The sequence below is a fragment of the Hyperolius riggenbachi genome, chromosome 10 (genome assembly GCF_040937935.1).
Source record: "Hyperolius riggenbachi isolate aHypRig1 chromosome 10, aHypRig1.pri, whole genome shotgun sequence".
NCBI classification, from domain to species: domain Eukaryota; kingdom Metazoa; phylum Chordata; class Amphibia; order Anura; family Hyperoliidae; genus Hyperolius; species Hyperolius riggenbachi.
In genome coordinates this window covers 291,482,027-291,495,057 of record NC_090655.1, presented here as the reverse complement: position 1 = coordinate 291,495,057, position 13,031 = coordinate 291,482,027, and the positions used below count along the sequence as shown (strand labels likewise).

At 50.8% G+C, this 13,031-nt stretch overlaps 1 protein-coding gene across 1 annotated transcript in view; it reads left to right on the top strand.

The window, feature by feature from the left end:
• The window catches only part of LOC137537297 (zinc finger protein 850-like), a 96,119-nt gene extending 90,748 nt beyond the window's left edge, over positions 1-5,371 (top strand). The window contains exon 11 of the mRNA XM_068259374.1: positions 3,470-5,371. Within this exon, the coding sequence (XP_068115475.1) occupies positions 3,470-5,094 (1,625 nt within the window). The 3' untranslated portion in view covers positions 5,095-5,371. The remainder of the gene's footprint in view (positions 1-3,469) is intronic.
• The last annotated feature ends 7,660 nt before the right edge of the window (positions 5,372-13,031 follow it).

Genomic DNA, 13,031 nt, shown 5'->3' with positions numbered 1-13,031 from the left:
TGTAATGTCCCCCCACCCCAGGAATACCATTTCTCCTCCAGTATAGCCATGTTCCCCCTGTGTCCCCCAGCATTGCCATTACCCTCCAGTATGTAATGTCCCCCACCCCAGTAATGCCATTTCTCCCCCAGTATAGCCATGTCCCCCTGTGTCCATCAAAATTGCCATTATCCTCCAGTATGTAATGTCCCCACCCCAGTAATGCCATTTCTCCCCCAGTATAGCCATGTCCCCCCTTTGTCCCCCAGCATTGCCATTATCCCCCAGTATGTAATGTCCCCCACCCCAGTAATGCCATTTCTTCCCCAGTATAGCCATGTCCACCCTGTGTCCCCCAGCATTACCATTATCCTCCAGTATGTAATGTCCCCCACTCCAGTATAGCCATGTCCCCCCTGTGTCCCCAGCATTGCCATTATCCCCCAGTATGTAATGTCCCCCATCCCAGTAATGCCATTTCTTCCCCAGTATTGCCATGTCCACCCTGTGTCCCCCAGCATTACCATTATCCTCCAGTATGTAATGTCCCCCACTCCAGTATAGCCATGTCCCCCAGCATTGCTATTATCAGGGCTGTGGAGTCTAAGTCGGAGCAATTTTTGGTACCTGGATTTGGAGTCGGAAAAAAATGCACTGACTTCTAATGAATTTAAACTGTAAATAAAATAGAAAATATGATAAAATGATCTGTTTCTCAGATAATAGTCATCATAAATAATTTATATATACAGTAATAGCTGTGCTTAGCCCACGAAAATGAAATAAACCAATCAAAAGTAGTTACTTGTGCTGCTTCAAAAAAGCAGTCCCTATATTTTTTAAGGTCAGATATACACATCTGATTGTGACTGTATATATGATGTGTACACAGGAATCTCTTATATATACTAAATAACATCTATGCTGTAAGAATAAAGCCTGACCCTCACATGTACCCACAGTTACACTGCCTAGGGCCTGATCCATGTTCAGATTGTGCATGAAGAATGTGTAATAGAGGAAGAATCTCCTCATTCCCCTGCAGAGTACCTGCACATCACTCTTACATGTGCCCACAGTTACATTGCCTAGGGCCTGATCCATGCTCAGATTGTGCATGAAGAATGTGTAATAGAGGAAGAATCCCCTCATTCCCCTGCAGAGTACCTGTACATCACTCTTACATGTGCCCACAGTCACACTGCCTAGGGCCTGATCCATGCTCAGATTGTGCATGAAGAATGTGTAATAGAGGAAGAATCCCCTCATTCCCCTGCAGAGTACCTGCACATCACTCTTACATGTACCCACAGTTACATTGCCTAGGGTCTGATCCATGTTCAGATTGTGCATGAAGAATGTGTAATAGAGGAAGAATCTCCTCATTCCCCTGCAGAGTACCTGCACATCACTCTTACATGTACCCACAGTTACACTGCCTAGGGCCTGATCCATGGTCAGATTGTGCATGAAGAATGTGTAATAGAGGAAGAATCCCCTCATTCCCCTGCAGAGTACCTGCACATCACTCTTACATGTACCCACAGTTACATTGCCTAGGGCCTGATCCATGTTCAGATTGTACATGAAGAATGTGTAATAGAGGAAGAATCCCCTCATTCCCCTGCAGAGTACCTGCACATCACTCTCACATGTTCCCACAGTCACATTGCCTAGGGCCTGATCCATGTTCAGATTGTGCATGAAGAATGTGTAATAGAGGAAGAATCCCCTCATTCTCCTGCAGAGTACCTGCCCATCACCCTTACATGTACCCACAGTCACATTGCCTAGGGCCTGAGCCATGTTCAGATTGTGCATAAAGAATGTGTAATAGAGGAAGAATTTCCTCATTCCCCTGCAGAGTACCTGCACATCACTCTTACATGTACCCACAGTTACATTGCCTAGGACCTGATCCGTGTTCAGATTGTGCATGAAGAATGTGTAATAGAGGAAGAATAGCCTGATTCCCCTGCAGAGTACCTGCACATCACTCTTACATGTGCCCACAGTCACATTGCCTAGGGCCTGAGCCATGTTCATATTTTACATGAAGGATGTGTAATAGAGGAAGAATGCCCTCGTTCCCCTGCAGAGTACCTGCACATCACTCTTACATGTACCCACAGTTACATTGCCTAGAGCCAAATCCATGTTCAGATTGTGCATGAAGAATGTGTAATAGAGGGAGAATCCCCTCATTCTCCTGCAGAGTACCTGCACAGCACTCTTACATGTACCCACAGTTACATTGCCTAGGGCCTGATCCATGTTCAGATTGTGCATGAAGAATGTGTAATATAGGAAGAATCCCATCATTCCCCTGCAGAGTACCTGCACATCACTCTCACATGTACCCACAGTTACATTGCCTAGAGCCTGATCCATGTTCAGATTGTGCATGAAGAATGTGTAATAGAGTAATAATCCCCTCATTCTCCTGCAGAGTACCTGCACATCACTCTTACATGTACCCCCAGTTACATTGCCTAGGGCCTGGTCCATGTTCAGATTGTGCATGAAGAATGTGTAATAGAGGAATAATCCCCTCATTCCCCTGCAGAGTACCTGCACATCACTCTCACATGTACCCACAGTTACATTGCCTAGGGCCTGATCCATGTTCAGATTGTGCATGAAGAATGTGTAATAGAGGAAGAATCCCCTCATTCCCCTGCAGAGTACCTGCACATCACTCTTACATGTACCCACAGTTACATTGCCTAGGGCCTGATAGATGCTCTTTGTTCCTCTCTGTACCTTCTACAAGTACTCTTACCAAGGACTAGTTTTAGGCCTCGGTCACATCTATGCAGCGGAGATGGCCATGTGATCGGAATGTAACGCCATCTGCGCTTCTACCCGCTGCACAGCTGATGCCATCCATTGACAAAGGGTCAGCTCTGTGCTTGTGGGCAGAATGCATGCAGCAGTACACAAGGGCATCATAGCGCATCGTACTGCGGCGTAGAGCATATGATGTGAACGGCATAAAGGCTGTCTATACCCTTCTGCCTCTCTTGCATGTTACCATGTCATACGTGGTTCCAGATGCGCACGGAAGTGCGTATGATGTGAACGAGGCCTGAGTCTATGACTGAAAGTATTAGAGGCAGAAGATCAGCTGGATAGCCAGGTAACTGGTATTGTTTAAAAGGGAATAAATATGGCAGCCTCCATATCCCTCTCAGTTCAGTCATATTTTAAAATTCCTAAGCGTTGGCAGTTAAGAGATGCATTTTATGTTACATACTTTCAATCAACAAGATTGTGATATGCAAATTAGAGGAGTCGGTGGATTTTTGTAACAACTCCACAGCCCTGCTAATTATATACCCAGTTATGTATCTGGTGCATCTGGTCCATTCCTAATCTGCATAAACTTTGCACCAACTTGGAATTATCAGCAGCTCACTGACCGCCCCTAATAATTGCTCCTCCCCCCAGAATTGTCTAACAGGAAGTAATGATGTTTCTCTATTTGCAGCGCGGAGTCCCGGCATCAGGAACCTCTCAGAGACTCGTCGCTCTGTATCCACAGACTGTACAACGGATGATGATGTCACTGGACAAGAGTCTCCTGCAGATATCCTGGTGACCCCAAATATTCCCCCAGACCCTCCTCACCTGTCTAACCCTGAGGGGCCTCACACCCAGCACAGCTCTCCCGCTGCTGGAGGGTCTTATTCCTGTTCCACGTGTGGGAAATGTTTTGTGCGGAAAGCACGTCTTGTCACTCATGAGAGATCTCACTCTGGAGAGAAGCCGTATTCCTGTGCTGAGTGTGGGAAATGTATTGTGCGGAAATCACGTCTTGTCACTCATGAGAGATCTCACACTGGAGAGAAGCCCTATCCATGTGCTGAGTGTGGGAAATGTTTTGTGCGGAAAGCACGTCTTGTCACTCATGAGAGATCTCACACTGGAGAGAAGCCCTATTCCTGTGCTGAGTGTGGGAAATGTTTTGTGCGGAAATCACGTCTTGTCACTCATGAGAGATCTCACACTGGAGAGAAGCCATATTCATGTGCTGAGTGTGGGAAATGTTTTGTGCGGAAATCACATCTTGTCACACATGGGAAATCTCACACTGGTGAGAAGCCCTTTTCATGTGCTGAGTGTGGGAAATGTTTTGTACGGAAATCACATCTTGTCACACATGGGAAATCTCACACTAGTGAGAAGCCCTACTCATGTGCTGAGTGTGGGAAATGTTTTGTGCGGAAATCACGTCTTGTCACTCATGAGAGATCTCACACTGGAGAGAAGCCATATTCATGTGCTGAGTGTGGGAAATGTTTTGTGCGGAAATCACATCTTGTCACACATGGGAAATCTCACACTGGTGAGAAGCCCTTTTCATGTGCTGAGTGTGGGAAATGTTTTGTACGGAAATCACATCTTGTCACACATGGGAAATCTCACACTAGTGAGAAGCCCTACTCATGTGCTGAGTGTGGGAAATGTTTTGGACAGAAAGTAAATCTAGTCAATCATGAAAGATGTCATACTGGTGAGAAGCCCTATTCATGTGCAGAGTGTGGGAAATGTTTTACATTTAAAGGAAGTCTTGTTCTACATGAGAGATTTCACACTGGAGAGAAGCACTATGCATGTGCTGAGTGTGGGAAATATTTTTTGTGTAAATCAAAGCTTGTCGTACATGAGAGAACTCACACTGGTGAGAAGCCCTACTCATGTGCTGAGTGTGGGAAATGTTTTGGACAGAAAGTAAACCTTGTCAATCATGAAAGATGTCACACTGGCGAGAAGCCCTATTCATGTGCAGAGTGTGCGAAATGTTTTGGACAGAAATCAGAGCTTGTCAGACATGAGAGATCTCACACTGGAGTGAAGCCCTATTCATGTGCTGAGTGTGGGAAATGTTTTAGAGAGAAAGGAAACCTTGTCACACATGAGAGAACTCACACTGGAGAGAAGCCCTATTCATGTGCTGAGTGTGGGAAATGTTTTGGACAGAAATCATATCTTGTCACACATGAGAGATCTCACACTGGTGAGAAGTCATATTCATGTGCTGAATGTGGGAAATGTTTTGTATGGAGGCCGCAGCTTGTCAGACATGAGAGATCTCATTCTGGCGATAAATAAGGGTCAGTGGGCCAGACTTATTAATAGTGTCTGAGAGAAGATCTTAGTAGGTTTCTAGAAATCGTGCAGAACTGTCTCCAGCCTTTTCAGTAGATGCAGTTTCCTTCTAAAGCCGGAGGAGATGGGCAGGATTGTCAGAAAATGGGCAATCTGTCGGGAAATTCGATGATGTGGATGTGTGGGTGGGTGTGGTGCTGGGGACGTTGAGTAACTATTCACAGTGATCACAGTTTGTTGGCATGTTCCAGCTGTAAGAGGACACGGTTGTGACACGGGTGGTATTTCAGTGGCCTTGCATGTTTTTGTGTTTGCTTGCGATTCTGCGCTTGCGCTTTTCATGTGCGATGTGCAGTTTGTGATTTCACACATAATACAATTTGTGGGCGGTCTCTGTTTCTGTGAATTGGTGTCTGTTGCACATCTGATGCTAATCCTCTCATACGGGGGACTTCTATTCAGCCACATTGCTAGATGGGATGGTAAACATGGGGGCGGGGTCTGAGCTCCCCTCTCTGAATGCTGCTTCTATACACCGCTTGTGTCACCATCTGTGGCTTTCTCTTCTTTTCAGGCTGATGCTGCCGCGTCTTCTCTCCTCCCCACTTCCAGATCGCTGTCATCTGTCGCCCTCCTGGACCGGCCTCCACATTTATACATCACTTCTCTGCATAGCTTCTCCATGTTCTCTCCACTGACCTACCTTCTATCATCTTTGGGGAATTCAGTGTCCTCATAGACACCAACTGCTTTACCACCACTAAACTCCTCCCACTCCTCCTCCTGTGACCTCTCCCAGTGGTCCTCCCACTAACAACGATGGCCACACTCTGGACCTTGTCTTTACCCGGCTCTGCCCAGTTTCAGCCTTTAATAACTCTTCATTCCCCTTTCAGATCTCACTCTTATACCTTTCACAATCTGCCCCTCCCTGCCCCCTCCAGCCCCAGTACTGCAGCCAACCCTCTTATGCAGGAACTATCGTACAATCTGTCCCTCCCTGCCCCCTCCAGCCCCAGTACTGCAGCCAACCCGCTTATGCAGGAACTATCATACAATCTGTCCCTCTCTGCCACCTCCAGCCCCAGTACTGCAGCCAACCCGCTTATGCAGGAACTATCGTACAATCTGTCCCTCCCTGCCCCCTCCAGCCCCAGCACTGCAGCCAACCCGCTTATGCAGGAGCTACAGTACAATCTGCCCCTCCCTGCCCCCTCCAGCCCCAGTACTGCAGCCAACCCTCTTATGCAGGAACTATCGTACAATCTGTCCCTCCCTGCCCCCTCCAGCCCCAGTACTGCAGCCAACCCGCTTATGCAGGAACTATCATACAATCTGTCCCTCTCTGCCACCTCCAGCCCCAGTACTGCAGCCAACCCGCTTATGCAGGAACTATCGTACAATCTGTCCCTCCCTGCCCCCTCCAGCCCCAGCACTGCAGCCAACCCGCTTATGCAGGAGCTACAGTACAATCTGTCCCTCCCTGCCCCCTCCTGCCCCAGTACTGCAGCCAACCTGCTTATGCAGGAACTATCATACAATCTGTCCCTCCCTGCCCCCTCCAGCCCCAGTACTGCAGCCAACCTGCTTATGCAGGAACTATCATACAATCTGCCCCCTCCCTGCCCCCTCCAGCCCCAGTACTGCAGCCAACCCGCTTATGCAGGAGCTATCATACAATCTGTCCCTCCTTGCCCCCTCCAGCCCCAGTACTGCAGCCATCCCGCTTATGCAGGAGCTATCGTACAATCTGTCCCTCTCTGCCCCCTCCAGCCCCAGTACTGCAGCCAACCCGCTTATGCAGGAACTATCGTACAATCTGCCCCTCCAGACCCAGTACTGCAGCCAACCCGCTTATGCAGGAACTATCATACAATCTGTCCCTCCCTGCCCCCTCCAGCCCCAGTACTGCAGCCAACCCGCTCATGCAGGAACTATCATACAATCTGTCCCTCCCTGCCTCCTCCAGCCCCAGTACTGCAGCCAACCTGCTTATGCAGGAACTATCATACAATCTGTCCCTCCCTGCTCCTCCAACCCCAGTACTGCAGCCAACCTGCTTATGCAGGAACTATCGTACAATCTGCTCCTCCCTGCCCCCTCCAGCCCCAGTACTGCAGCCAACCCGCTTATGCAGGAACTATCGTACAATCTGCTCCTCCCTGCCCCCTCCAGCCCCAGTACTGCAGCCAACCCGCTTATGCAGGAACTATCGTACAATCTGTCCCTCCCTGCCCCCTCCAGCCCCAGTACTGCAGCCAACCTGCTTATGCAGGAGCTATCATACAATCTGTCCCTACCTGCCCCCTCCAGCCCCAGTACTGCAGCCAACCCGCTTATGCAGGAACTATCATACAATCTGTCCCTCCCTGCCTCCTCCAGCCCCAGTACTGCAGCCAACCCGCTTATGCAGGAACTATCGTACAATCTGTTCCTCCCTGCCCCCTCCAGCCCCAGTACTGCAGCCAACCCGCTTATGCAGGAGCTATCGTACAATCTGTCCCTCTCTGCCCCCTCCAGCCCCAGTACTGCAACCAACCCGCTTATGCAGGAACTATCGTACAATCTGTCCCTCCCTGCCCCCTCCAGCCCCAGTACTGCAGCCAACCCACTTATGCAGGAGCTATCATACAATCTGTCCCTCTCTGCCCCCTCCAGCCCCAGTACTGCAGCCAACCCGCTTATGCAGGAACTATTATACAATCTGCCCCTCCCTGCCTCCTCCAGCCCCAGTACTGCAGCCAACCTGCTTATGCAGGAACTATCGTACAATCTGTCCCTCTCTGCCTCCTCCAGCCCCAGTACTGCAGCCAACCCGCTTATGCAAGAGCTATTGTACAATCTGCCCCTCCCTGCCCCCTCCAGCCCCAGTACTGCAGCCAACCCGCTTATGCAGGAGCTATCGTACAATCTGTCCCTCCCTGCCCCCTCCAGCCCCAGTACTGCAGCCAACCCGCTTATGCAGAAACTATCATACAATCTGCCCCTCCCTGCCCCCTCCAGCCCCAGTACTGCAGCCAACCCGCTTATGCAGGAACTATCGTACAATCTGCCCCTCCCTGCCCCCTCCAGCCCCAGCACTGCAGCCAACCCACTTATGCAGGAGCTATCGTACAATCTGTCCCTCCCTGCCCCCTCCAGCCACAGTACTGCAGCCAACCCGCTTATGCAGGAACTATCATACAATATGCCCCTCCCTGCCCCCTCCAGCCCCAGTACTGCAGCCAACCCGCTTATGCAGGAGCTATCGTACAATCTGTCCCTCCCTGCCCCCTCCAGCCCCAGTACTGCAGCCAACCCGCTTATGCAGGAGCTATCATACAATCTGTTCCTCCCTGCCCCCTCCAGCCCCAGTACTGCAGCCAACCCGCTTATGCAGGAACTATCATACAATCTGTCCCTCCCTGCCCCCTCCAGCCCCAGTACTGCAGCCAACCTGCTTATGCAGGAGCTATCGTACAATCTGTCCCTCCCTGCCCCCTCCAGCCCCAGTACTGCAGCCAACCCGCTTATGCAGGAACTATCATACAATCTGTCCCTCCCTGCCCCCTCCAGCCCCAGTACTGCAGCCAACCTGCTTATGCAGGAGCTATCGTACAATCTGTCCCTCCCTGCCCCCTCCAGCCCCAGTACTGCAGCCAACCCGCTTATGCAGGAACTATCATACAATCTGTCCCTCCCTGCCCCCTCCAGCCCAAGTACTGCAGCCAACCTGCTTATGCAGGAGCTATCGTACAATCTGTCCCTCCCTGCCCCCTTCAGCCCCAGTACTGCAGCCAACCCGCTTATGCAGGAACTATCATACAATCTGTCCCTCCCTGCCCCCTCCAGCCCCAGTACTGCAGCCAACCCGCTTATGCAGGAACTATCATACAATCTGTCCCTCCCTGCCTCCTCCAGCCCCAGTACTGCAGCCAACCCGCTTATGCAGGCGCTATCGTACAATCTGTCCCTCCCTGCCCCCTCCAGCCCCAGTACTGCAGCCAACCCGCTTATGCAGGAGCTATCATACAATCTGTCCCTCCCTGCCCCCTCCAGCCACAGTACTGCAGCCAACCCGCTTATGCAGGAACTATCATACAATCTGTCCCTCCCTGCCCACTCCAGCCCCAGTACTGCAGCCAACCCGCTTATGCAGGAACTATCATACAATCTGCCCCTCCCTGCCCCCTCCAGCCCCAGTACTGCAGCCAACCCGCTTATGCAGGAACTATCATACAATCTGTCCCTCCCTGCCCCCTCCAGCCCCAGTACTGCAGCCAACCCGCTTATTATTATTATTTATTGTATTTATAAAGCGCCAACATATTACGCAGCGCTGCACAATAGATAAATGGGATAACATACAAGGCAGGGCATACAGGAAACTCACAACAAAACAAGATCATGCAATGATTTGATAACAATAGTGTCATAGGTCAAAATAGAGACTGTTCTAGTCCAGGAGAAGGGTGATTGTCAGTAAGAATGCATAATCAAGCTGGAAACACTAAGGGAGAGGGCCCTGCCAGAGGCTTACAATTTAAGGGTGGGGGTGGAGACAATAGGTGAATCTGTTGAGAGGGTGTCTAACAGAACATATTATGGTGCTGGTGTAGGGGGGTATGCGAGCGTGAAGAGGTGAGTCTTGAGAGCTTGTATGAAGGTATTAAAGGTGGGGGCGAATCTGACGGCTGGTGGGAGCGAGTTCCAGAGAGTAGGGGCAGCCCTGGTGAAGTCCTGCAATCGTGCATGTGACTGAGTTATGTGTGGTGCGAGTAGGCGCAGGTCATTGGAGGATCGGAGGGGGCGGGCTGGTATGTGCCGGTAGACCAGATCAGAGATGTAGGTCGGGCAGGTCTTGTGCACTGATTTGTAGGCCAAGCACAGGATTTTGAAATTGATCCTAAAGCAGATGGGGAGCCAGTGTAGTGCTTTACAGAGCAGAGTTGTAGAGGCGCTGCGCTGAGAACAGAGGCGTATCTAGAGGGGTGCAGGTATGGCTTGTACCATGGGCGCCACAGCACCATGGGGCGTCATGCCCCATGCCTCAGACCTCAGATCAGATTAATTGTTATCAGGGGAACATAGCTACTTAATTTATATATGTAGGGTGCATTTGGCTTAGTGTTAGGAAAGAGGGCAGAGTGGGAATAAGTAGAGGAATTTTCCAAAAAGTAACCTCAGCAATATCCCGAGCCAAAAAACACGGTCAACCATAACACATGTATGCGAGAAAGGATGCTGTTTTTAGAATGGAAGGGGGCTCTGACTGGGGAGGGGGGGCGCTATTTCAGTGTTTGCCATAGGCTCTATATTACCCAGATACGCCCCTGGCTGAGAAGACTGTATCAGTCTGGCTGCCGCATTCATTCCCAATTGAAGTGGGGCATTACGGTTAGAGGGGAGGCCAGACAGAGGAGAATTGCAGTAGTCTAGGCGGGAGATGACAAGGGCGTGGCTAAGGAGTTTAGTGTTGTCAGGGGACAGGTAGGAGCGGATCTTGGAGATGTTGCGGAGGTGGAAGTTGCAGGATCTGGTAATACCTTGGATGTGAGGTGTAAAGGAAAGTTCAGAGTCCAGGGTAACGCCTAGACAGCTTGGGAGGTAGGGTGGATGGTAGTATTTTCAATAGTGACGTGCAGATCAGGGAGGGGTGCAGTTGTGCGGGGTGGGAATATTAGAAGCTCAGTCTTCTCCAAATTAAGCTTCAGGTACCTGGCGGCCATCCAGGAGGAAATGGATGTGAGGCAGGCGGAGACTTTATCTATGGTAGAGGAGGAGAGATCTGGGGTGTGGAGGTATATCTGGGTGTCATCAGCATACAGGTGGTAATTGAAACCCATGGAGGAGATGATTTTGCCAATTGAGGCAATATAGAGTGAGAAACGTAGTGGTCCTAGGACGGAACCTTGAGGAACACCAACTGAGAAGGGTGTAGGAGTGGCTAAGGAGCCATTGAAAAACGTTGTGAAGGAGCGGTTGGAGAGGTAGGAGGAGATCCAGGATAAGGCTAGGTCCTGAATGCCCATTAGCTGCAGGGAGTGGAGGAGGAGGGAGTGGTCGACAGTGTCAAATGCCGAGGAGAGGTCCAGGAGGAGCAGGATGGAGTATTTACCTTCGGCTTTGGCAAGGGCAAGGTCATTGACCACTTTGGTGAGGGCTGTTTCTGTAGAATGGGCTGTGCGAAAACCAGATTGCAGGGGATCGAGAAGGGAGTTGGAATTGAAGAAGTTGGTCAGGCGTTGGTGTGGCCAGGCATTCAAAAATTTTCGAGGCAAAAGGGAGGAGAGAGATTGGGTGGTAGTTGGATGGCAGAGCAGGGTCAAGTGAAGATTTCTTTAGCAGGGGAAGAACAGTGGCCTTTTTGAATACGGGGGGAAGATGCCGGTGGAGAAGGAGAGGTTAAACAGGTGGGTGAGCAAAGGGGCCAGACCAGAGAAATGTGGGCGCAGAGAATCAGATGGGACCGGATCTAGGGGGCAGGAAGTGGCAGGTGAAGTTGCCAGCAGCTGGTTGACTTCCTCCTCCGTGACGGGATTGAAGGAGGTAAGGGAGGAGAAAGAGGCAGGAGTAGGAGGAATGAGGAGGCAGGGCGATAGAGTGGAGGAGAGAAATATCCCTCCGGATGGTTGTAATTTTGTTGATAAAGTAGTTTGATAGGTCAGTGGCTGAGAGGGTGGAGTTTGGGGTGGAGGTGTGGGGTTAAGTAGGGCATTGAAGGTGGCAAAAAGACGACGTGGGTTGGAGGCTTGGCTAGCGATCAAGTGAGTGAAGTATATCTGTTTACTATCAGCGAGGGCAGCATGGTACGTCTGCAACTTGGTCTTGAATCCCAGGAAATCATGGTTGTGGCGGGATTTCCTCCATTTGCGTTCTGCAGCTCGTGTCTCATTTTGTAGTTTTTTTATGAGGGCAGTGTGCCAAGGTTGGGGCAACTGTTGGTGCGAAAGGTCAGGGGAGCAGCATGATCTAAGGCTGCGGAGAGGTTACTGTTGTATTGCGCTGCTGCTTCGTTGGGGCAGGTTAGGCTGGGGAGGGAGGAGGAGAGAGAGTGTAGGGGTGTGGCTAGTACATTGGGGTCAAGGTTGCGCAGATCTCTCTGCCAACGTCCAGTTTGGGGAGGGGGACAGGGGGTGCTGGATGGAGTGAGGGTGAAGGTGATGAGGTGGTGGTCGGAGATGGGGAATGGTGTAATGTCCAGGTTGGTAAGTGCGATGGCTTTGGAGAAAATTAGGTCCAAGGTATTGCCAGCACTGTGGGTTGTGGCGTTAGTATGCTGAGTGAGGCCAAGGGAGTTGGTGAGCTAGAGAAGCTGAGTGGCAGCAGAGGTGGTAGGCTCATCAATTGGAATGTTAAAGTCTCCGAGGATGATTGTTGGGAGGTCGGAGGACAGGATGTGTGGGAGCCAGGAGGCAAGGTTTTCTAGGAAGTGCGATATAGTACTGGAGGGGGGGCGGTATAGGACTGCAATAATGGCTGGGAGGGGATGGTAGAGGCGAATAACATGGGCCTCAAAGGAGGTAAAGTAAAGAGAAGGGGGAGGGGTAAGGACACAGAAGGTGCAGGATGGGGAGAGGAGTAGGCCCACCCCTCCCCCAGGCCAGTTATCTGGTCTTGGGGTATGGCTGAGGTGTAGACCCCGTAGGATTGGGCTGCAGCTGCAGGCAGGTCAGAGGGGGTGAGCCAGGTCTCAGTAAGGGCAAGAAAGGGGAGGGTTTTTGAGATGAAGAGGTCATGGATGGTTGTAAGCTTGTTACGGATAGATCTGGCATAGAGGAAAAGATTGTCTGAGTATGGGGCAGATGGGAATGAGATTGGGGTGAGAATGTTTGTGGGTATGGGGAGGGTGGGAGGTGCAGCAGGGAGTGGGGCTAAGTGGGTGAATTTGGTTGGGGGGGGGGGGGGGCTGGGAGACCGGAGTGGACCTGGGGTTAAGATGTGTGGCGAGAAGTGGACAA